The 26,932-nt window shown below is 34.2% G+C and overlaps 1 protein-coding gene across 1 annotated transcript in view; it reads right to left on the bottom strand.

Moving 5' to 3' along the window:
- Window positions 1-16,512: 16,512 nt before the first annotated feature.
- Window positions 16,513-26,932, bottom strand: part of LOC127842316 (probable oxidoreductase PXDNL) — a 26,483-nt gene continuing 16,063 nt past the window's right edge. The window contains exons 6-8 of the mRNA XM_052371750.1: window positions 24,366-24,437; window positions 18,601-18,779; window positions 16,513-16,601 (exon numbers count right to left, since the gene is read on the bottom strand). Of these exons, the coding sequence (XP_052227710.1) occupies window positions 16,513-16,601; window positions 18,601-18,779; window positions 24,366-24,437 (340 nt within the window). The remainder of the gene's footprint in view (window positions 16,602-18,600; window positions 18,780-24,365; window positions 24,438-26,932) is intronic.

Below are 26,932 nucleotides of genomic sequence, written 5' to 3'. Positions count from 1 at the left end.
AAGACTGGTAAGAAAGTATACAGTATAATTGATTTTGATTGGATTTAAGGAAAGGGCATAGCGTTACATTTTGGTAAAATAGTAAAGAGAAAACTGAGAAAAAAAATGAGAAATTCCTAATTGTTTCACGTAAAAAATTTCTTGAGTGGGAAGGGGTCTTTATAAAAATCCTGCTGAAGAAAGATAAAAAAGTCCCGATGATATACCAATAATATTACTTTTTCATAAAGATTAATCTTGTCTCATTGTATCCTTGTGTTTTAATTTTATTATAATACATGTTGTATTTCGGAAATATATATTAACTATCCATAATTAAAAGACTATCGGATTGTATATAGGCAATTGGTCACTTGCCGTAAATTTAATACTAGCGAACTGTATATAGACTATTGGTCACTTGCTGAAAATTAAAGAACAATTATTTTTATCCTGATCATGTTTTTTTTTTATTTTACACTTTTGTTGAAGTAATCAAACATTTTGACCAACACATTTCATTCTGGTTTATCAAAATTAATTGATCAAGAAATTGAAAGTTTGTTTGCAGAAAATAAATATCCGACTGACTGCCGTGTATGCCGTGATAATAACAATTAAACATTCGCAAAAATATTTGGGTAATTAGCAAAGAACAATACCCTACTACTGTCAGGTATGCATATATACAACCAGGGAGATATACTATTACTTACAACAATGTGATAAAATACTATTTAACATATCAGCTAAAAACGAATGACCCGAAAAACATTTCTAACAAAACCACCTCAAAACGAATTATCCGAAAAACATTATAGCCAAAAACATCTAAAAACAAATGATCCGACAAACTATTTTCACAAAAATTAGCCGACAACATATGATCCGACACACCCTTCCATCTGTTGTTTATGCGAGGCAATTGTTCATGTCTCAGATGTAATGGGACGGTCCCGGCCCCGCTATTGCCGTGTTTTGTCGGTTTTTTCGTATTGAACAAATATTTTCATTTAAATCGCACAATTGCATTTTCAAGTGATTCTTTGGAACTCTACGATACAAAGGTACGGCCGCGGGCCAACCGTAATCGCGGGGTCCATTGAGTGCAGCGGTGGGCTGATAGCAAGCTGCTTTGCGAAGGAGTTGTGGGTAATAGTGGTGTGCACCGGCGTCATATCCGGTAAGTATCCGTATAGAACTCCCTTATGTTGTTTGAACCTAGTAATTTTAGCTCGAATGTATATAAAGCCTTAAGGTCATCGTGGTCTTATAAGATTAGTTCAATAATAACGCATTGCCTGCCCAGACAAGCATGTGCGGAGTTCAAAGGCTAATCTGGGATGACATGTTGCGACATGCATTAAGCCAAGAGTTCACACAACGCGACTGAAATACTAACAGGTATGAGGATGTGCACTTGCTACCTCGCGGCCTTCATAATGGTCAGCTGGGTATTCCACCAGGATCCCGGGGTCTCGTTGGTCTGCCTCACCATTGGCTCGAGCCTGGGCCAGTTCATCGTGCCGTACCTGTATGAGGTGTTCATCGAGACCTTCGCCTTGTCGGACGTGTTCATCATGGTGGCCGGCATCTCCCTTCAGTGTATACCCTTCGGCGTGATTATTCTTTGTGCCAACGGGTATTATGTCACGGCGAAGGAAGCCAGTGCAAACTGTTCGTTATTAGGGTCAATGGCGGAGGAAATTACCGATCATCCAAATCATCCTATTTTAGCACTAAATATGTTCTTTGAGCGTGTTGATGTCAAAGTTATTATTGTATATTCCTGTATAAAATATTTATTTTGTTTGCACTTGTCTGTTGGCCTTTAAAATACTTCTTAAGATACGTCTGATGATACTTTCGAAGGTTATAAGGTCGAGTCAGGCAGATGGCGGGACTTATTGGGCATAACAATGACATCGTTGTTAAGGTTTAATATTCACATCAATATGTGTCTTATGGACAATTTACTAGAGTACCCAAGAAATGCGTTTTCCCTTCCGGTGAATTACGGGTTGTATACGGGGAATACATATTTGAGTCGCTCTCTGTGAAACCCGGGCTTAATGAATGAGCGTAGAGTATCGTCTACTAGAAGCCAGTTCAGTCCGCAAAGGCTAATCATGGACGAATCTTTACGCTTTTATGGATTTGGTCTATATATGAATTATCTTTGAAACTTTCATCTAGTCATCTAGCGTATTACCACAGACTAGCCTGAGCATACCCAAAAGGCTAATGGGACAAAGCTTAACGAACGAACATACATGAAGTCCAGTTTTCAGAGCGCGGCTCATATGCAATGTAAATACACATAGACAGCATTATCTACTCGATTCCATAGCACATATCACCTGGTAGGAAATATATACAGAATATTACGCTAGTCAATTGTTCCAAGAGTTTGTATCACTCGAGTGGCTTGTGTGATGTCCGTCTCGAGTGTGATGCGAAATAGCACAAGCCACGAGAGTGAAACAAACTCTTGGAACAATTGACTAACGTGATATTTATTTTATTACATACAACAACTAACAAAAACAGATAACAATTGTAGTTTTTACTTTAACAAAAATGACAAAACAATGACTAAAACGTTACGCCATAGTTTATTTAAGACGCGTTTGAATACAGTTTATGTAAATTATCGTGTAAACATTCGAACACGGAAAACACAGGTTTCTGACACGCCTACCTTGATTCCATCGTTAATCCAATGTTTATATCAATTAAGTTGACAACTTTAATCCGATGTTTATAACAAAAACGTTTAAACGATATGCACTTCCACTTCTATCTTCCCTGTCTTTATCGAAACTTAGTTTAAACCACACAATTTTATTGTATTCCTATCGAAATATACATTTATGCATGATAAACACACACTCCAAAATACGTTTTTAATTCGTTCGATGTTTTAACAAATAGTTTACTGTTAAAAAACACCACGTCCGACATGTCCTTAAATTCCATAGAGTTTAAATAAAACTATTGTGTTTCGTCACAGAAAGGAAGTCACACGATGTACTACTAATATATTTCGTAATATAAAATATTTCTATTTTCGATGCGCGTAATGTAACGTCATTAAATGGGTCGACGTAGTCCGGCTAGTATGGTAATACGGAATTGGAAACAGCGAGTAGCGTAATACGGGATTTTTTATTTCAACGATTGATACAACCTGTATTTTGTTAAAAGCGTTATAATAAACATATATATTTCTTTGTACAAGACAAAGTCAATGCTAAATGTCGGCAAAGTACCATCAATGTCATCTAAATCCTTATACATACGGACGGAGGTTCCATTGTTGCAAATATTGTCAATTGTGTCTTTACGTCTTTAATATGTTATGTTTTGAATAACTCATAGGCGGTCAACCAAACTGTGATGTTACCTTTTGCAAGGATCTGTTGGTAAGGTTTCGGCTGACGAACTCATTGCTGATAGCAGTCACTGGTCAGTATTTAAAGGGACATGTGCACAGTTTTCTTTTTTCTGATTGTTTAATTACATGAACTATGTTTCCAATAAATAAATAATATTGCGAGTAGACGCAACTTATTATAATAGCAAGAAAAACGTTGAGTTAAAGTAGTGCTGTCCTCTGGATTCCTACTCTCTTCGAATAAACGTCAACGCATTAAAACTACTCCACGCAGCCTTTCGTACGAATGAGCGAAACATAAACGCTATAATATATGTACCAATTTGTTCATTTACTTACCTACGAGAACCTTTAAACGTTTTGTTAACGTAATCGAATGCACGAATAACGTTCACATCGTATAGAAAGCAACACATATCGAGAACGGTGAAAGTTTTTCGTGAAGCTAGAACACGTTCCGAATATGCGTGAAATCGAATGGATAACCTTTTAAAACGTATGGGTTGAACCAGACAGCTCACTCGCAGCTTAGATCAACTAAATTACTTTCATTGAAACCGTGTGTATAAATGAATGGATAGAATATTTGTTCGGCGACTTTTAAGACGTGATTCCTGACGAGGCTGATTTCTATTTATTATGCCGCATTTACTTCAAATAAAACATGAATAAAAGAAAAAAGGAACGCGCAATTGCTGTTTATATACGGTAGTATAATTCTCAGGTGAGGGACGACATAATAACATCCGCTATCGTCGGTTCATATTTACACGTTACAAATTATTTGCAATGAAACACCAAACAAAAAAATCTATACGCACAAAATTGTAAACAAATAAGAGAGAAATGTGTACGTAAAATTACAATTTCTGCACTACAAATACTGAAAAAATATATGTATTATTACAAATTTGACATAATGTTCTAACAGTTGTGGTCCAATTAACGGCTAAGTTTGAAAGCAAATGTCTAATGCGAAAAACGGAACAAATAAAATTCAATAACACAACTGATACAGTACTTAAACGCAATGTGGAAAAACAACTAGATAATAGTGATTTATTATTCAACGTGTTCACGTTCGCATCAAAAGTTTAGGTGTGAAATGTTAACTGTCCCTCACAACAACAGCCCTTCGCGTGTAAAGGCAAAGAGGGTTGGGATCACGACTGTTGCCGAAACGTCATGAGGAAGCTGCTTTGGTTCGTGATACATAGCCGCCGCATATATGTCTGAGACGAAGACGTCAACATGGAAATGTTTTGGGTTTGCATGGTGTTTTAAAACCTGCCTGATAAAAATGGTAAATTTATTGCTATTCGAAATTTGAATGCTAAATAAAATACTAAAATAGTGTGTTCAATGCTTGAAGATATACATTGCTGCAGTAAGTAGCGCATCGTACTACAGATGTTGGGACAACAGATGAGCATATTATTAGTCGAACAGCCAGCATACTGAATCCCGAATCTCCTGCAACACGCGTTTCCTTGCCGAGTGGTTAGTGAATGTCCGTTCTATACCTGCACAAATGCCTTTATTATTCATGCTATCTTTTTACCACTTTCCGAAGGCGAATCGCAACTGTTCAAGGCTATATATTAGAGATTATATAAGGTTTCGACATGAAACGTCATCGGTATATAGACATCAATGGGCAGAAATTCCATGCACAAGAAACACAACCATACATTGTCGTGAATAAGAGTTATTGCACTTTATTGTATTTGTATGATGTTCCGGATCTATTCTTTTTTTTCCACTATTACACCTTCTTATTCTGATGTTGTCCCATTCGCATCCTTAGCAGAATTCCGTGTTTGTATTTCGAAGTTCATGAGGTCCTTTCCGAGCCAGAGGCTACATAATGTGGTGACCCGGAGTGTGCACCAGCACTCCTACCTAATAACCTTGCTAGTCTCTCTAAAGTTTGGACGAATTTTGAATTATAGCTGGAATTTGTAGCAATCTTGTGTTGTGGCGGAAAGCCAAAGTACCGGGAGGATACGCCACCTGTCCGGTATGGTGACCACCAACCAAACCCACACCATGCAGTGAACGGGAAAGGAACCCGGTTGCCTAAGTGAGAAGCGAGTGTACCAACCACTGCGCTAGCCGGATAGCCACAGGAGAATCCCAAACTTGCCATATTTGTATTTACTGGTGAACAGAGCGCCACCTAGCCAACGAACGGAAAAGAACATTTTTCAAACAAGCGACTTTACCGCATACCCATCGCGTTTGAATTGGCCTACCGGATGCTTTCCGTACTCTACGGGGATTACTGGTCATAAATTTCTTGTTCACTGCCACATACATGAGCCGAATTCATATGCGGCATTTTATTAGAAATATTCCTAAAATATCAAATAGTTTAACAATGCTTTATAAATCACTACTTACAAGACAATTAACTTACTTTGTGAAGTACAATTAACTCCTCCATTATGTTGACTTGACAAATGTAGAACTATGGGAGGTAATTATATTATAAATGTGAAGAAAATTAAAAGTCACAATATACCTAAAATTTTCCATAAACACTTCAAAAGCGACATTTTGCACATAGAGACACCCATAACCTTTCCTTTTCTTAAAGGGTATTCTCAGCTGAATCAATTAAGCACTAACAAAGATATGTCATGTACAAACCAAGAAAGAAATCGGAAAAATTGACTGTGTATGCACCTTCTCTTTTCACGCCGTTTTTCAGTGGAAATTAACCTTGTTCAGAGCAATTTGTTACAATAGCTTCTTACTTTATCACATTTCAAGCATTACATAGTAAACGCCTTTGCATACCTTATCAATATTTCAAAAAGATTAAACTACAGTGTAAATTATGAAACATGCCTTCGAGTAAAATATGTTGTTTTATGAGATAGTACAGCCCTACCAATCATGATACATAGACGTTATCCGGAATTCTCCGAAAGAAAGGCCTCGTGTATAATGGTCGCTATCTTGCTATCATTAGCTTTGCAAATGATGATCAGTCTATTGTTATGGGGCTGTTCACGATTTTTATTGTGCATTGAGACCTGTTATCCAAAAGATTTACGTCTCCAACATAACGTTGAGGCGTTATTGCCCATTATTAAACAATAATGTGCGGTGTTTACACAACTTTTCAAACCGAAACTTAAACCTGGTTCATAACATTTCGAGATGTAAGCACTTTCATTTTTTAGATTGAGGAAGAAAATCGAACAAACACAACGGCGTATTAATGCAATACAGACTATCATTGCCGATTGTAGTACTGGCTTAAAAGACCTATCATCAGGTCATGTATAAAAATTGTTTTCATCAAATTAATGAGTTGGTAAACTATTAATAATAATATTTTACAATACACATGTTTATATACGCAACATTTCATGAAAAAATACGGTTTATGCTTATTTAACCAATCTGATAGGTAATTGGTAGAAACTGTGAGACAACAGAGTCAGCTTGCGTGGAAAAAAATATAAGCAACTAGAAGAATAAGAGCACGTGATTGCAAAGATATGTTTTAACATATAGTAACTGCGCTTTTTTAAAGCGTATGTTTAGAAACAATATCTTAAAATAAAAGATAGATTCGTATTAAGAATAAAACATTACATGGCTACATTGTATTGTATACATATCTATATTATGTCACCGATGAATGATACCATTTCGTATAATATATTTAATTAAGTAAATCTCGGACATGACTGTGTATTACACATACAACAGTGCTCATAACCAAATAAAGCTATAGTTATCCACCAGTCGGCCATTTTGCAAGTTTACTTTTATCGAAAAAAAGTTAAATAAATACATACATAAAGTTACTATGTAGAGCAACTATTTTGATTTGAATAAAATAATTCATTACAAGTTAACGAAGTTTATTGATAAAACTGCAACTGTTAACAAGTTAAGATAGCAAGAGCAATAGTATTTTGTTGGTGGAATCTTTGTGTCGAACACTTGCACGCAATATGTTTATTAACCGAATGGAATTGGATGTAAATCTTCACAAAATAAATAGATCCTAAGAGCAAAAATTCGGCTAAATAACATAATGACCACCAGTCTTCCATTTGGACTTTTGTTCAATAATACCTGTTTTATATATATACTTCCATGCATTGGGTGTATCAAGTGTGCTCAGTATTAAGAACACTGCTGTTATGTAAGATTAAGCAAACCTAAGATGGCGAATTTTTATCATTATTGAATAACAAAATATATAATGAAGCTCACTACTATTTGTTTTCTTTTAAGATATAAAACGTGTGAAGTTTAATTTTAAATAGAGAAACATCGAACAACATTATTATATCCAAGACAGTGAACCATTTTAATGTTATCGATGTTCGCCACTTTGAATTTAGTCAAATACAAATTATGGTAATGCCGATTATACAATGTCTGCATAAAGTATATTGAGTATATCACAGTTTATGTTTAAATAATTTCTTACTTAAACACAAAATATGTCACGCATTAACATTCCCTTAGAATATGAAGCGAGGTCAAATTTATGTAGTTTCACAAATAAATCACGAAGAAATTCGAATAATCAGCTTTTATCAAATATATAGATGAAATGAAACTCCAGAATCATTAGCAGAATAGATCTTCGTGTCCGCTGGTCTTTAATTTAAGGCATATGACCAATCGGTTATGCTATGCAAGACAAAACATACAACATTAAGCAAAACAAACATGCTTAAAACTGGATATACCGCCTTGGAACGACCATGGCAAAAACTGGTCTTTAAACCGGTTCATGAATAGGTGAACAAAACACGTAGTCCAAAATTACTAAAATACGATAATAGTGTAAAAAAAACATTAACATTAGTATCATAGTATCGTGATTCAAAATGAAATCCAATAAAAGCGTTTACATCTATTTTATTCCAATTTAATTACTCAGTTGTTAAGATGCCCATTATTAAAATATTTTAAACTTAGTAGGGCTTGATGCAATAAAGTAAGTACAAGTATCAGTTAAATCCATTCTTGTTAAAAAGATGATATCCCCTCGAACAATCAACTTACACAATAAACAGCCCAGCCCACATTGTAACTCGAAATTCTGTTTGTAGCGGTATAAATTTATTAAATTGAAGGGGCATAAATACTAATACCACGCACATGCATATTCAAACAAAACATAGTTATAGTAAAGAAAGATAAATACTCAACATCAACCAATATTTCGTAAAATATTTCATAAAATAAAGTTAACCCATAACAAATCAGTGTTCTTTATAGAAATATCGATAGATGTGGTCTGGTAAGATTTAACGTGACAAAAAAATGCTCGTTCTTATTTTTGTGTGTGACAATATATTTATGTGAATTCCCCGCGACGATATCCGAATATTTACGTACGAACGCGAGATGGACTTTGGGCAGATCGTGAAAATTTCGTCGTGCTTCCGAAAATAGAAGTATTACATAAAATAGCGTTGACGAGTAGGTCACGCGAGAAGTACATCGTGTTATTTCTTAAAAGTTGACCCAGCAATTGTAAAGACATTGCGATATATACATTTCCAGAAAGGAAATTCCTTTCTGCGTTTATAAGACCAAGTTCATGGAAAAATCGCTGCGCAATTGATGAAGAAATGGCTATTCAAAGCGATGCACCATGTTTTCGGGTCATTTTGAGTTGTGAATACCTTATAAATATATTTGCTACTGAAAATTTTTTTTCAGATAAATTGATTTCGTTATATTAATTTGATTTTTTTTAATAATTAATATCACAGACACACGCTAACCACCTTTGCATTCCACGAGTCAAGTTTACATACATATTTGCATATGTGTTTCCTCACTCTGGGTGGCGACACAAGCTAAATGCGCTCTCATAAATGATACACTGCTTTAATGGAACTACTCATGTTTTCAAACAAAACCCCTTCACACTTTTTATCCCAAAGGTTCGAATTTGAATTCTACAGTGATGATTACTTTTAGTTAATTTAGCTTTATGAAGATAGGAGAACAAATATTATATAATAATTTGAATAATTGTTTTTTATTTTTATATTTTGTCAGGATAAAAATTAAATCGCGAGATTATTAAAAATAAGAAAGTCGATCATCCAATGTCTATTTAGCTGTATTTCTTTACATCAAGTTATTGATCCCATGATTGAGTATACAGATTTATATTAATTTCAAACCTATAAAAGAAGCTAAAGGCAAATATATTTATATGCTACACAGAAATGTAAGGTAAAACAGTAGCTTCTTCAACATCTGTGAACAGTAATTTTAATGCACTATAAGTGTATTTGTTGTTTCCATTATACGTAATAGCATATCCCTAAAAACTAAACTAATGCAGTTCATGGTCAATCCCAATCAAACAATTATTAGTGATTTAAAACACAAGCAAATATAACGGATAATATATACAAAAACATCTGCAACCTATAAGCAATATAGTTTATACGCGTTTGTAACTCAAGATTTTGCAAACAAATCTTACATCTTTTCACGTGTACATTATTTATTTGGTTACATCATGAAAACAAACGATATCAAAATGCATATGCGCACTATTTATTTCCAATAAATAAGGAATGTATACATCTAAATCATATATTATAATATAATATCTTAGTATATTTGCCCATTACAGCTCATGTTCATCTATAGCATTAACAGATAAGATCCAAACACATGCGCACACAATACAATTGATATATCTCCACCAAATCAAAATGCATGTGAACAATATCCCGTACCAAATCAAAATTTATGTAGTCAATAGTTGATTCATGTCAGGAAAATCGAGCCATCAAATATGTACATAGATTTACATCAGGAAAACATCTAAGTACTTACGCTAGATATACATTCATAACATTCATATATTCAAGTAAATATGTTCGATAGAGATTATTTATCTCATAAACCAATAATATCGAAATCGATTCACTCAATATTCTGTCAATGTATGCCTCTATAATATATAACAAAGAAAGTAACATGCATTGTACCAGTTCTGTTATCTCAATGATAAATAACATCGAAACATATGTTCAGATATCTTCGAGATACATGCATTCGAGATATACATGCACACGATATACAGTGTTTTAAGGAAAAAGTAACACAGAAATATGTGCGTGCCATGTACGTACACTATACAGTCCATTTATCAAGGAATATATAAGACTTTCATGATATATTGTATATAAATTTGAAGTACAGAAACATGATATCAAGTTCTTTTTTTGGACAATACACACATATAAATATAGACACTTCTAATGTAGCGAAACGCGTTCATCCAATGTAACCATATCATGCATCATGTCAAAAATATAAAGCGCTATTAGACTATTCTCAAAGCAATCTATGTATTAAATATCATGCAAAAGCAAACTACTCCATCAGTCGTAAGAAGTAATATTTTGTAATATTAAAATACGACTGAATTGGATTATTTATTCAGCCAAGTATGTACACATGTATTTTCGTTAGTATACCATTGATCATACAACTATTTGACGAATTGCAGCAATTGCATTCACATTTTTGATTTGCGTTATATATTACACAATCTGCAATCTTAAAGATGCCTTTTTACAGATTTTGGTTTTATTGAAGTTTGTCATCTCTTGCTTTATATTGATAAATGTAAACATTGGATCTTAAAAGCTCCAGTAAAAAATTAAAACAAAATGAAGAAAAGAAAACAGGTAAACCTCAACAGGGCTCGAACCACTAACCCCTGGTATCCTGAAGTAAAAGTCTACCACTTAGACCACTCGGCCATCCGTACTCATACAATGACCTATGTTTTTATACTTTTTACTAGCAATCCTCATAGTTTCTCAAAATATAACGACAACAACAGAATTCTCCAAATTATTCAATCGTTTCGCGTTGCAACGCTTTATAATTTTAAGGTTTTCAAATCGTCAAAAGATGCATATAATGGTTATTTAAGAGCATGGTAAATGTTCATCATTACTGTTTCCTCACAAATATCATAACTAAAACGAAAATTTGCGAACCTGAAGCAACTTCTTTAATTGTGTCAATTTACCATAACGTGAAAGGGCCCCTTTAAAGTTGACACGTTACGAACAATTATGTTGCTATAAAGATACATTTATGAATACGCATAACTCATATAAGCATAGTATGTTTGATTTCGCTTAACTAACTTCCATCAATCAATATGAAATAAAACCAACATTATAGGCTGAAATAATTCAAGATAATGTCAAAAAGGTCATTCAAGCCTATGAAAACGGCATAATAGTTCTTGGCAAAATTGTTCAAAGTTGTAAAGGGTATCGGGAACTCCGTATTTCTAGCAAAAATATTTTCAGTGGAAATAACAAACAACGATAATCCATATAATGGAACAATGGATGTTTCTTTGAAACACGTATGCTTGATACGGCATGGTATTTTATAATGAATTACATGTAACAAGGATCGAATTCATTCGTACTGCCATATAAGTGTGTGTTTTGTCCAACATCTAGCACTATCCGGACTTCGACTATTAAGCCAACAGCCTATTAACTTTAGATTTCAGTAATACAAATACAAAAACTAAATCGGGATTAAACTTTATGTTTTACCTTTTTCAGCAATAGCGCAAAATCGCTTCTTTAAATAGAAGAAATTCATCAATTAAAAATGTGACGACTGTAAGCTGAACTCGTCGTTATAGTTTTGAGTATATGCCGTATCGCTTTTCGATAAACGTAAAATATACATACATCAACATACATGCACATTGTACAGCGTTAATGTACATCAATTATTAACATTATATAAACAGAATTCACATCACAAAAGGAAATAAAGGAAATGTCAAAGAAATAATTTACTGTAAGAATATTCTGTAAGGACGTTAAGAAAAAACACACACACAATAAGTCGCAAACATTCACAAACATATACCTATTTGAGAGAATACAAAATAAATAAACATGTTTTTCACAACTAAATTTTATTGTATTATTGTTATTATTACCTACAATGCATACATACGAATGTAAGTAACATTTTGTTGTGTTTATCTTTAATAATATAAACTATTAGTCCCCACTCTACAAGGTTGCATACATGTGGATAGAAATAACTGATGCCTTTGATGTTTGTGCGAAAGGACAATCGCTTGTCTTTTTAAGCACGGCATTTTTACCCATTGAAAGCTCTGTTAGTTTAAACCTATTTATTTTAGCTCAATTTCATCGAAAGCAGAAGGCTTTTTTCAGGGGTATTGATATGTCCCTTGACAGCTTTGCAATTCTTGGTTTTAGGTAACTATCGTCCGTGCTGCTCGTTGCGCCCTTTATTGTGGGACGTTAGACTGAAGACTCGTCTCTGTGATATTCTCTCCACACTCACCTGAATGCACATCACAATCGTACAGAATTTGTCATGCGATCATTATCGCTTTCCATCAGACCACGGTCTGCCAGTGTTTCACACTCTCTCACCTGCATAATAAGGTAAGTGTGATATGGCTCATGTTTATCTCGCTGCTATGTTATTTAAATACATAGACGATATATATCGTTTTGTGTGTGCGCAATCCTTTAAATATAATCTTGTATTAATAATTACCAAATTAAATTCTATATAATTCGGACTTTCACAACCTTCGTATTGATTGCAATCATCATTAAACCGCCTGTTTTAACAATTTAAACACTCAGTTGGCAATGATCATTGAATACTATATTGACGTCATTTTACAGTTTGAGCGACGATTCGTCTTCAATCCTGATTTTCATTTTCTCATCCGTGCAAAAATATCAATTTACATCTTGATTTTTCTAATATTTGCATATGTCAGTTTGAAATCGAATCATTTGATTATGTTAAGTGGTAATTACAGTATCAAATGATTTGGTATAAATGGTGGTTGGGTCGAAAGACTCACCATTTGATCGTTCCAGATTGAAGTTTTGAAATTGGAATTAACACAAACAAATTTTCCTTAATCTTTTGCTCACTCCCTCGTTGCATGCTAGGTAGTTGCTAATATTTTAAACAAACATTGTATTTTAGCGATCATCTAGCAAAAAGGTCGGCATGCAACGAGGGAGTGAGCAAAATATTAAGGACACGTTTCTAATTTTAACTATCTTCGTCTTTCCCCAATATATAGTTGTTTAAATAATTGTATTGTATCATCAACATTACGGATCTTCTAGAGCAATATCATATAAATAACTGTGTTTGTATCAATGTGTTGCGACTTACAGCATGTATCTGAGAGGGAACGCATAGCGGCATGTCCATGGGATAGCTGGGGGTATTATGCATCCGGCGTATTCTTTAACAAAGGTTAAATGTAAATTACAGAATTATAAATGAAAATAAATACATTAACACATCAATAAACAAATAAATTTTATCAATAATGTCATTAAAAATAAGTATATAAATACATAACTTGAAATTCTTGATAACGAAAACAAATGTGCACAACAAAGTGAAGGAAGAAGCAGATAGTCTCTTAAAGAAAGTTGCAAATGAAAATGACTTTCAAAGTTTATAACCAGCAGCAATCGAGCTTACTGTAACTTGCAAGTCAACCCAAACTTAAGATACCATTGATGACTCTATGAACAAATAGTAATTGTCGGAATGGTTCGAAGTAAGATGACGGCGGACACAGTGAGGCAATATGGAAGATTAATTGCCTTATCACTTCCCTCACAAATCGTAGACTCGAAAATAATAGATACAGGAACCTTACCCCGAGGTCACCTTATACTTTATTGTACAATATGCATAGTAACCTGGGCAGATGAGTCACCTTTGAAAGAGAGACACAAACTACCCCTTATGACTTTATTCAACATTTGCTTGGTGGCGTTACAATTTCACACAAAGGAGTTGAAGAAGTTCATTGGGTCCGATAAATACGTGAAGATGATGGGGCAAGTTGAGAACTTCAAACCATTCCATTTAAAGATAAGCAAATGTAATCAGACACTTCAATTTCTAAGAAAGTACACATGCGAATGTTTAATACCTGTGTAATAAACGCTTGCTCGAATAATCATGTATGTTTTTTCGTACATCACATAATCGATTATAATTGAATTGCATCTGCTGTATTAAGTGCAATTGTATAAAATAAACCATTTATGTTTATTGCAATATATATTATTTATTATTTAACATATATGTACTATTGACAAGTAACGTTTAAGCTTACTTCTTTGTTATGATGACAATAACTGCTGCATTAATTAAAACCGCCACAATGATGCCGAGCACAATGCCGATGTACACAAATTTCAACGATTCCGTGTTCGATGAGGGAGCTGATTGTGATGTCGGGGCTTGAGATATTGACGCATCTGGATTGTTTTTGGAACAAAAAGCTATATATACAGAATCAAAATGGCGCCTTTTTACAGTTCATGTTGCCGCACAAGTGAAACAATTTCTCTCAGGCTTGAATAGTGTCTGTCTATGGAACACGTGTTATGTTTCTCTTTGTGCAAAAGCTTAAAATCATTAAACATGTAACAAGCGGACAAACAGACAAATTTGAAAAGGAGTCACAACGCTGCATGTTTGTTGTTTTTTCGTCATTATCAATATGTTAATATATCACATTAGATGGTTTGATTTTATGATCGAGGGGATATTAAATATATGTATATATTGATTTGAAACCTCTTGACGCGGCGTAAAAACACAAATTGATTACGACAAGTTGTGAAATGACAGTACCATAAGCAAAGCCATTGATAAGTAATGACACTATATAATAATTAAAAATAAGGCCACTCGTTTACAGGCTGAGTATGCAAAGCTTTGTTAGATATTGTCATTTAAAACTAATAATAGCTGAAATGAAATCAAACAAGTGTGTTTATTTTCAAGCAATGTATAGCCATACCCTGATCACAGTTATTGCCTTGCCAGCCCGGTAAACATGTGCATGCGTACGCGTTTTGAAGATTAGTGCACGTTGCGCCGTTCTTACACTGGGCGGGCGCGCATTCGTTGATGTCTGAAATACATTCATTTAAATATTTCATATTTCAATAATGGTTGTAGGAAAAAAACACGATTATATTAAATTTTACATAGTGTACAAAAGGCGCTCATATTAACTTAAGCAATAATGCTCTAAACGCAGTGTTCGTTTTGAACATAATTATGCAACAGAGTGATAACATTGAGCGCCACACGTAGCCTATGCATTTGTGGTGACCTCGACCTATTTAACAACACTCCAAGACAAGTATTTAACAAATGTATAAAGTTGTGAAACGGGAATACAATTCGTTACGCGATTGATTTGTATGCAATAATGTAATAATCATAAAATAGCCAATCGTTTACAGACTGGTTATAAACTAGTGTGTTACCTATAGCCAATGGAAATTTATTAAAATGAAATGAAACACGAATGGTCATTTGCAAGTGATTTTTGTTCAAACCCAGATCACAGTTGAAGCCTTGCCAGCCAGGTGAACATGTGCATGAGTACGCGTTTTGAAGATTAGTGCACGTGGCGCCGTTCTTGCACGGGGCGGGCACGCATTCTTTGATATCTGAAAAACATTCGTTTACATTCAAATTTTTTTTATTGGACAAAAACGCTTATCTTACATTAAACATAGTGGACAAAGGGCAATAATGCCTTAAACGCAGTGTTCGTTTTGAACATGCGCAACAGAGATAACTTTGAGCGCCACACGTAGCCTATGCATTCCTGGTGACATCGACCTATTCAACAACATTCCAAGACAAGTATTTAACAAATGTTTAAAGTTTGCAGCCCTGAACATCGTAGACAATGACATCAACACCATCGCTAACATTATCAAAGACGTGTTGCTGTATTCAACAAATGATCTTCTTGTGAAAAAGAGAAGGAAGGAAAAGCCTTTGGTGACCGAAGAGATCATTTACCTCTGCAACAAGATGATAGCCATGAGTCTAGAATACTAGAAAGCAAACATGGTGCGGTAGGTTAGGAAGAAGATGAAAGAGGTCAAGAAGGAGTTGATTGATGTGGCATGTATCAACATTGACAAAGAGAGTGCCGCATTCCTGAACAGATGAAATGAATACCGCAGCGACCTATTCAACTATCACCTTCAAACAGATACAAGCCTTCTTCAGAGTGATCACAGTGTAGAAGCAGAAGACGAAAGCCCGTCCATAATAAAGGCAGAGGTGCATGATGCAGTGAGCAGCCTGAAGGCAGGAAAATCTCCTGGAGTGGACAACGTCCCTTACAAACTCATAAAACATAGAGGAGAGGCATCACCTGGAGCAATCACGGCACTTTGCCAGAAGAGAAGAAGAAGTGGCCCAATGAATGGACCCAGTCTCTGGTCATTTCGTAACTTAAAAATGGCAAACTCAAGCTGTGTGAGCATAACCGCACCAGCAGCCTCATGAGCTATCCCATTATCATCCTCAACCGATTGAAAAGTAAGGTTGAAGAACTGCTTGCAGAAGAGCAGACTGGATTAAAAGCTGGGCTGATCACAGTGAAACAGAGCTTCAACTGCAGGTCATCATTGTGACACCTGAAACACTAACACGAGCTCTTGCACAACTTAAACTACTGAACAAAGCTTACGACCACACGCGGCGAGATGACCAATGTCAGGTTCTGAAAGGGTTCAACATTGACGTGCTGTTGCAAGTTATCCAAGAACTATATGAAAACGCCAGCATCGCAGTTGTTCTCAATTGAAAAATGGATTACTTCTTAGGATATCAGTGGGCGTCTGTCAGGGTTTCCTCTCTCCTCCGTCCTGTTTAACCTTTTTTGTGAGAAAATAATGCAGGATATTTCCCAAAACCCCACTGCTCAATCTCCATCGGTGGCAGACCCACATCGAACTTGAGATTCGCTTATGCGTTTGACCATGGTTTGCACCAGTAATAAAAATATCTCACTATTAAGCTCTACGAAAGAGTATGAGCATACGGGATGGAGATCAGCTCAGAAAGGTCAAAGGTGAATAGCATGAACACAATCAACGAAAATATCACCATGAACGGCAATAAACATTAAGAAAAAAAAACAGAGTACAATATTTAGAAGAAACATTCCCATGGAAGGTCCGAATAAGAATCACCATGGCAACTGCGGCGTTGACCAGGCTTAGCCGATTATAGACAAGCAGCCCCATCAGCTTTCCAGCAAGTATAGGTTTAAGTCCCACGTTGTCTCCATTCTACTGGCTGCAAGACATGGACACTTCTCGCGTAAATAGAACGCAGGATACAGGCCTTTGGGAACAAGTATCTACGAAGACTGTGCAGAATAACTTACCTGGAGCACAAGATCAAATAGTACGCCCGGAACATGACATCAGAACTTGGTGGCCCACAAACCCCCCTCCAAGTGACCGTCAAACGACGCAAGCTGACTTTGTTTTCGAACACGTCAACAGGCACGTCTCCTATGCAAGACTATGCTCAGGTAACCATTTCGGGAGATCGCCGTCGAGGCGGCCAGAAGAACTGATGGATGGTAAAATTGTAAATGTGAAAGAGTGGACGTCCTTTCCAGGGATGAGCTACTCATGACAGCCAAAAAAACCTGACTTGCGGAGGATCTCTGTTACGTCGTTTTCCACCCCCCCCCCTAACGACCAGATCGGTCAAGGAAATAATGTCTGAATGTAGTCCTTTAAGGAACATTTCCCCGCACCCTGGCGGCCATGTTTTTCAACAGACGAAGACCATTTTCTAAATCTATAGTATCGACAAGGCTTTGCTTTAGCCATATAAGGAAAACTACCCTTCCCTATGGGGGCTATGCTTTTTAAAGGGCTGGGACCATTTACTCAATCAGCAGAGATATCATTAGAACATATATTCTGACCCAGTTTCATGAATATTAAACCAAATAAAAAACAAGTCCAGAGTGTCTCCAAGGTTTTACTATAGCCACTTAAGGACAACTGCCTCGCTCCCTGGCGGTCATGTTTAAAACGGACCGCAACAATTTTGAAACTCAGCTGATAATTCATTATGATGTGTGTTCTGACCAAGTGTCATAAAGATTGTGCAATTAATGTGGCCTCTAGAGTGTTACTTAGGTGAATATTGACGACGCAAGACGGACGATTGACGACGAATGACGCACGAAAGTAAAAATCTGAACACAAAAGCTCAACATAAGCTCGTTGTGCTCAGGTGAGCTTATAAAAAAGGCACGGTTTTGTATTTACATGTTACAACGAAGCACATACTGTTTTCCTGCGTGCAGTTGAGATCCGATTGGATAACGTTCACTATGTTACGTCCCTTCAGGTGTGCGGGCTCACTACACACGGCGCCGTATACTTTGAGCTTGGACTGGCTGTCCTGTACTGTCTCAATGAGCCATCGCAGCTGGCAGTCGCAGATGAGCAGATTGTTAGATAGATAACTGGAACAACAATATATTTTTATTTACATTTGTTTAATTATTTGCCTTAGTTTTATTGCTAAATAAAGACCTTTTAAATCTAACAATTGAATTCCGAGATGTCAATTAGAAATGGAATTGTTAATTAAACACTTGTTTATAGCCTCGGTTCTGGTACTTCGCAATTACTTGACATATTTTTCATGAGTGTACTCGTGAAATAATGGTCGGATTAACACATTTCAAAGGTTTCCCGGGTGGATGAACAGAACATAAAGTAATCTCAAGCCAGCCCCAGCTACATATAATGTATACCTGTCTGCTGGCTATGTGAAAAACACAGCAATGTAATAATGGTCTATACATATGAGATATTGGTGTGAATAAACAGGCATGTTATAAAACAACTATGTTAATGGGAGAAAACGTCATTTATTCATAAACCATTGGATTGGTTTGTGTGTTTGTCCGTTAAATTTGCAACGTAAAACTTAAACACGTTCCATTCTTAACATGATAATATAGTAAAACAATAGGATATATTAATTCGAAGAATTCGTGTACATCGCATTTTTGTTCTTTTGTTTGTAGCAAACCGAATTAAATTGCATATCAACTTACCGTTTTATAAGGTAAAAATACTTTGTTTTATAATTTTATCTATTTTGAACAAAAGCTAGTGAAATATTTTAGGGGGACCTTGTAATTTGTAATGCGAAAAAAGAGGTATTTAAATGTCAATGTTATGATTGTCTTATATTTCATTATATTGTTGTTTGCATTTACTATTTTTCCCATTCTATACAAAAACAATTTTTAAAATATCATTTAATAAATTTTGCTCTTGCAAATGTGTTCTTTATTTTTGGTCGCACATGTCTATGCTATGATTAATTAAAACAAGTTTTAAAGTAGTTATATACAAGAACTATTTTTATTTGCATTAACCTGAATTTGTATTTGAAGATGCATAGTACTGATTGAAACCACATTCTTACCGGGTACATAAAATAGTGTTTTAATTAAGTTTGCAAGCCTGATGTCAATTTGTTTAAATAGTTTCTGTATATGTAGTACAAGCGCTGTTGAATATACACAACATGAACAATTGGGATTTTAAAAAAATCCTTAAATGGATACCACAGTATTCATAAATACAATAGTTATATACCAAAGTTTGTCTCGTCTTGATTTTTGGGAAAGTATTTTGCAAGTATAAATTTATTTATATGGTTTACACTGCACATCCGTTTTAAATATATAACTACAGTTCTCAAAATACGTTTAAGGATATAACACTGCAATTCGGCATTTTTATTTTCTATTTCTTTCGTCGCTTAATTCCTATGTATATGGTATAATGCATTTATATTTATATTTATAACGTTAAAGAAAAGAAAAACAGTTCAACTATGACTTCTTAGACATTTCAAGATTCCAACCTTCAATCGTTTTTTTCCGATTTATTCGGAATCATTAATAAAACATACACTCTAATAATACACATATTGATCAATCAATACTTTTGTGGTTTCTGTTTATTCAAACATCCATTATCAATGTATTACAATACTAAATATGATGTTACAATCGGAATAAAGGCGGCCGAGCACAAACGTGTTGTTATCTTCCATCGGGAAACCGGAAAAAAATACTTTTCATAATCGGAAAAGGAACTTTTTGAACGGGTAAGTTTTCTATGAAGTATCCGTTATTGGAAATTAAACAATATTTTAGTTTCACAAATGTGTGTTGCATAAAGTAATGAAACATATATTAGAGTTAATATACAAATGCCAACAACTGCTTTAACGTTTGGAATATATGCATAACATCAATTGTAAATGGAACAAATCGTCCCCAAATACCCTATATTTCTAACTTAATCTGGCTCCCCTAAGTCATGCTATTCAGAAGTACCTAGTTTTCATTTCGAATATGTCAATCATGCAAACAATCGTTTAAATTACGATAGGTGATGGAAAGGTTACAATCAATTTATAGTTGAAGACACATTATGTTCGCTTACACAAATTAGGATGAAATTAGCTACCTAAATCATGTAATGTTTAATAGTTCAATAGCTTTTTTCATAACGTAACACAGAGTAGCTTACACTTTTTGCATAACAGTACCATATAAAGTATTTATCAACAACACATTAATATTGAATTCGTCCAATGTCATTGTTGTATAAAACGTTAAAAACAACAACACATATTCGATTACGGGATTCGAGACAGAGACATCGGATGATAAAAATCAACGCTCTATCTTTATTCAACCGAGGCATTTCATTTAACCTTTTGCGTACATATTTTAGTTTTAAATTCATGAATGGAAATATTCGGACTGACGGTCATTTACGAAATAAGGCGAAATAATACGATTGTATTTATAGTTTTAAACCTTTATTAAACATCTGTTTGTAGGATACGGATGCCTCCGCATTATTATTTTATCTCTCGAACATTATGTCTGCATTATGTTGTAACTATGTTATGTTCATATTTTTACCAAATAAAATCAATCAATCAACATTAACATAACACACTTTAACAAGGTAGCTTATGTATTTTTTCCGTTACTTTAATTTCTCTTGAAGTTTAAAAAAATGTGAAATACGTGCCACACACACAGCCGACAGACAAAAAGAAGGACATATGGAAGCAAAATAAATGACACTAAGTTTGCTCATTGTAATAAACACCATGGCATAAACACCTATGTGTTCATTCAGTGTAAGCACAAATGTGAAAATGTGTATGTTAAGTATTGTCCAATACAATTTAATTACAATTCATGTTCAAGATACTGGTGAATCTTTTAACAATTTAAACAACTGTTTTATAAGAACTTTAAAAATTTGCATGGTACAAGACTGTACCACGTAAATATGATAATCATAAAATGGGTGGAAACTGCATCAAACATATTTATTATATAAAATGACTACTCAATTATATTTATAAAAACAACAGTTATATTATCGCGGCTAAAAGAGATAACGCATTGGTTAAGTATTTCATATTCAAACCCAATAAATAACTGGCGTGTTTAAACTCTAGGCATTGTTAAACATGTAAAAACTGTACCAATAAGCAATAAAAGTATTGTTACCTGAATGTTTACATCCAAATATGTAAATATTACATTTCATTAAATTGAACCTATTCTTACTTCTGTTCCTTACTGCTTATTTAGATCAACTACGCAGCTTTTATTTTCTCACTTATATTCTTATGTATCACACTCTTCCACATATCTATAACACTCATTAGGCTTGAAGTTCTGATGTAAAAAATAAGTTTACGTTTGCACTGAATTTCATATATTAATAAACTGGAAATCAATGTATTTTTCGTGACTGAAAACGGAGCAATGAAACAGTTTCTTATTCAATATTTAAAGCAATAATTATTCTTATATACATATTTAATAAATTGAAAATGACCTCTCCGACTTACAAAAAAATACATAGACGAAACTGTAACCACTTGTAAATCATTTTACATGCAAGTGTCCTAAAAATGTTCCAAAATAATTCTGATCATTTGTTAATCAAGTTCCTTAATGCTGAAGAAAACAAAAAGAACTGTTATCTATTTATTAGTTTGGATGTCTGTCTGCGTGCCTACCACCGTCAATCCGTCCGTTTGTCCGTTTGTTTGTGTGTGTATGTTTGTCTGTCTGTGTGTCTGTCTGTCTACCTGTAAGTTTGTATACATGTCCGTCCGTCCGTCCCTCCGTCCGTCCGTCTGTCTGTCTGTCTGTCTGTCTGTCTGTCTGTCTGTCTGTCTGTCTGTCTGTCTGTCTGTCTGTCTGTCTGTCTGTCTGTCTGTCTGTCTGTCTGTCTGTCTGTCTGTCTGTCTGTCTGTCTGTCTGTCTGTCTGTCTGTCTGTCTGTCTGTCTGTCTGTCTGTCTGCCTGCCTGCCTGCCTGCCTGCCTGTCAATAACATTCCGATTGCCTAAAGCATTGCTCTCTCAGTGTTATCTATGAATTGCTAAATAAAAATGATGAAGCCCACAATATAATATTATCTTAAAAGTAAGGTCCGTCGGAATATTGCCGAACAGAAAAACAAATTTAGTCGCCGTATTAAACCAATACATAGTTAGATATACAAAGAGAAACCAGAAAATTTCGCATTTGAAATTAAACAAGTTGACTCTCTGAAAAAGTTTTCGGAGTGTATAACATACAACACTACTGCATAAAACAGGGAAAACGCCTGATTATATACTTCAACCATATACGTATAACTAACTTAAACTGTAGTATTTACTTTAATTACAGTTTAAACTTTGTCAATTACACTTACTATTCACATAACCGCGTTGCGTATATCTCAGCTTAATCAATTTTAAGTCGATGTAGGGATTTATAAGATATCCATGACATTATCCGGAGATAACCGAAGGTGATTTAAACACAAACGTTTCGCTGTGCGGTGCCATAACATTTATTCAGAATGGCAGAAATGTTTAAGAAAAAAATATTCAAAAACAGCCTGTATAAACGAAGTTCTTGCAAATTAGTATTAGAAGTTTCTGTGTGTCTGTTTGTGTGTATGTCTGCCTAATGTCTGTGTGTCTGTCTGTCTGTCTGTCTGTGTGTCTGTTTGTCTGTCTGTCTGTCTGTCAATCCAGCCATCCAGCCATCTATTTAAATACTTATATGTATTTTCATTACAATTTAAACATGGTCAATAACATTTGCTATTCAAATTACCGCGTGTAGTCGATGTAGGCATTTTTTTAATATTAAAGATAAAGCCAGTGATTCTCGCAAGTGCTGCAAAATGTAAACATGACTTTCCATATTCAGTAAGAGGAGGCACATTCTGAAATTGCAGAAATTATCGAGCAACAATTTCTTTTCCGAAAAAAAAAAACAACAACAACAAATGCGAACGAAACAAGTGCTGACCTGCTTCTGATAAACACACATTCCATAACAGCCCTTGTAAACAGATTTCTTGGCAATTAGTACGCGAAGTCTCGCAGTAAAAGCAACGAAATATCGAATGCATGTTGAAAGATCGCAATTAATAACTTTGCTAAGTACCTTTCAGTTTCATCAAATTTTGATCATACGTTTATGAGATCCAGTGCGAAAACACAATCGTTGCAAAACGAAAAGTGTCTTACGAGAAGATACACTTCAATCCATCGTTATGGTAATATGTATTCTGAACCATTGGCATACATATTTGAATGCGCTTAAATGCAAGATGTTCAATGCAATATTGCCTCCAGTTATTATAAGTGCTGTCTGAACAAAATAGACAATAAAAAAAGAGCTAAAAATTGTTCATCTATACTAAAGTTCAAGCCTGAGACGTTAAGCAGTTCTGCTATGTTCGGCACTCCATCAATTACGCCGTCGTATATGGATTCAAGATCGTTGTTTGATGACAACTTGAAACAAATAACTTAAGCGAAAGATATAATACTATGACCCACTTGATCACGTATTTTAAATAAGCTAAGGGTTCAGTCTCTTGTGCCTTTATATGAAAATGACCACGTGTAGCTGACACGTTTATACATAAAGAGCTGGACGGCAACTATTTCGGTACAAATCATGTGTTTATTGTAACTCACATTTCTTTAAGATGAGTCAAGTCCCTGAACGCAGGTCGAGAAATATTGCGTATCCGGTTGTTTCTCAGGTAACTGAAACAACAACAAACAACGTCATTTGATTAAAAATTCAAGTAAAACAGGTTAACATGATCCAAAGGTTCCCGATGTGGATGTAAACAACACCGATGTTATCTAGTGTCCAGATAATACAAGCAGTATATCAATTGCCGTGAAACCTTTTAATGGACGAGTCAAGTGGTCTGCCAGCTGATGTATCTGCATAGAGACTTTGCTAAATAAGAGGTATAGCTGTGTGCTGCTGACTGTGTCAAAAGCACTCCATTGTTTATTAATCTATAAAGATGGGATTAGTGTATACATAAAGAAAAGCGATTGTGTAAAACAAAATATGTACGTTTGACGATACTTCTTTGTTTATTTGCCATTGGATTGAAGTGTGTGTTTTTTTCCGTTCAGTTAACACCATCAAACTTGAACAACCTTGATATCTGAATATGTACTCAACAGGTCAATAGATATATACTTAACTAAGGGTTTAATTCAAGCTTGTAATGAGGAAACTTAAAAAGTATTTTAATGCAACATTTTATTGAAATCATCTTGAAACGTTTTCTTATATTAATTAAATGGACTTTCCATGGCTAGTTCTGTTATAAAAAAGGCCAATACAAGGTTAAAGTGTATGTATAGAAAACGTGATTTTCTCTCATTCCACACTAAGAAACTTCTGGTCATGGCTCTAATCCCATGTCATATCGATTACGCATGTTGTTTTTTGGTATCAGGGTATTAACAAATTTTGGTAAGATAAACTTCAGGTCACACAAAATAAGTTAATAAGGTTCGTCCTCAATCTAGTTCATATTTCACATATAGTTAATGGACATTTTAAGATTGTGAACTGGATACCTGTTCAAAAGAGAGTGGAGCAAGCTACCCTTTGTCATGTTTTCAAAATCAAAAATAGTTTGGCTCCTGAATATATGAGTGAACACTTTGTACCTTTGACCCTCTCTATTGATACAAGACTAGGTCAAGTGAAAGTGGGTGCTATATTTTACCCAAAGTCAAAAATTTTGGTTTCCTAATCGTTTGCATATAATGCTTGTGTTCTGTGGAAAACACTACCTTTCTCCTTAAGGAATATTACAAGTATGTCAAATTTTAAGTTATCAGTTAAAACTCATCTTTCTAATTTTTAATCATTGTTTCAGATCTATATAGTTAGTTTTTAATAGAACCACATTTTAATAAATCTACCTTTTTATGCAAATAATTGTCATTTATAACTCAATTCTCTGATATCCATCTCATGCCACTCTATGTCACTACCATCAATATCCAAGGACCACACTGGAAATAAGTTATTTTGTTTGTTTAATCCTTGGTATAATGTTATTGGCCTTTTTCATTTATCATACATGTTTATTGTTTTACTATCTTATCTTGTATGTAGATATGTTTTATCATGTTGTATCATTATAATGAAATAAATCTATATATGTATCTATCTATCTATCTATCTATCTATCTATCTATCTATCTATCTATCTATCTATCTATCTATCTATCTATCTATCTATCTATCTATCTATCTATCTATCTATCTATCTATCTATCTATCTATCTATCTATCTATCTATCTATCTATCTATCTATCTATCTATCTATCTATCTATCTATCTATCTATCTATCTATCTATCTATCTATCTATCTATCTATCTATCTATCTATCTATCTATCTATCTATCTATCTATCTATCTATCTATCTATCTATCTATCTATCTATCTATCTATCTATCTATCTATCTATCTATCTATCTATCTATCTATCTATCTATCTATCTATCTATCTATCTATCTATCTATCTATCTATCTATCTATCTATCTATCTATCTATCTATCTATCTATCTATCTATCTATCTATCTATCTATCTATCTATCTATCTATCTATCTATCTATCTATCTATCTATCTATCTATCTATCTATCTATCTATCTATCTATCTATCTATCTATCTATCTATCTATCTATCTATCTATCAGTTAAAACTCATCTTTCTAATTTTTAATCATTGTTTCAGATCTATATAGTTAGTTTTTAATAGAACCACATTTTAATAAATCTACCTTTTTATGCAAATAATTGTCATTTATAACTCAATTCTCTGATATCCATCTCATGCCACTCTATGTCACTACCATCAATATCCAAGGACCACACTGGAAATAAGTTATTTTGTTTGTTTAATCCTTGGTATAATGTTATTGGCCTTTTTCATTTATCATACATGTTTATTGTTTTACTATCTTATCTTGTATGTAGATATGTTTTATCATGTTGTATCATTATAATGAAATAAATCTATATATATCTATCTATCTATCTATCTATCTATCTATCTATCTATCTATCTATCTATCTATCTATCTATCTATCTATCTATCTATCTATCTATCTATCTATCTATATCTATCTATCTATCTATCTATCTATCTATCTATCTATCTATCTATCTATCTATCTATCTATCTATCTATCTATCTATCTATCTATCTA

Source organism: Dreissena polymorpha, chromosome 8 (genome assembly GCF_020536995.1).
Source record: "Dreissena polymorpha isolate Duluth1 chromosome 8, UMN_Dpol_1.0, whole genome shotgun sequence".
In the NCBI taxonomy this organism is placed as follows: domain Eukaryota; kingdom Metazoa; phylum Mollusca; class Bivalvia; order Myida; family Dreissenidae; genus Dreissena; species Dreissena polymorpha.
The sequence above is the reverse complement of the archived record's forward strand: the minus strand, read 5'-3'. Positions and strand labels throughout refer to the sequence as shown.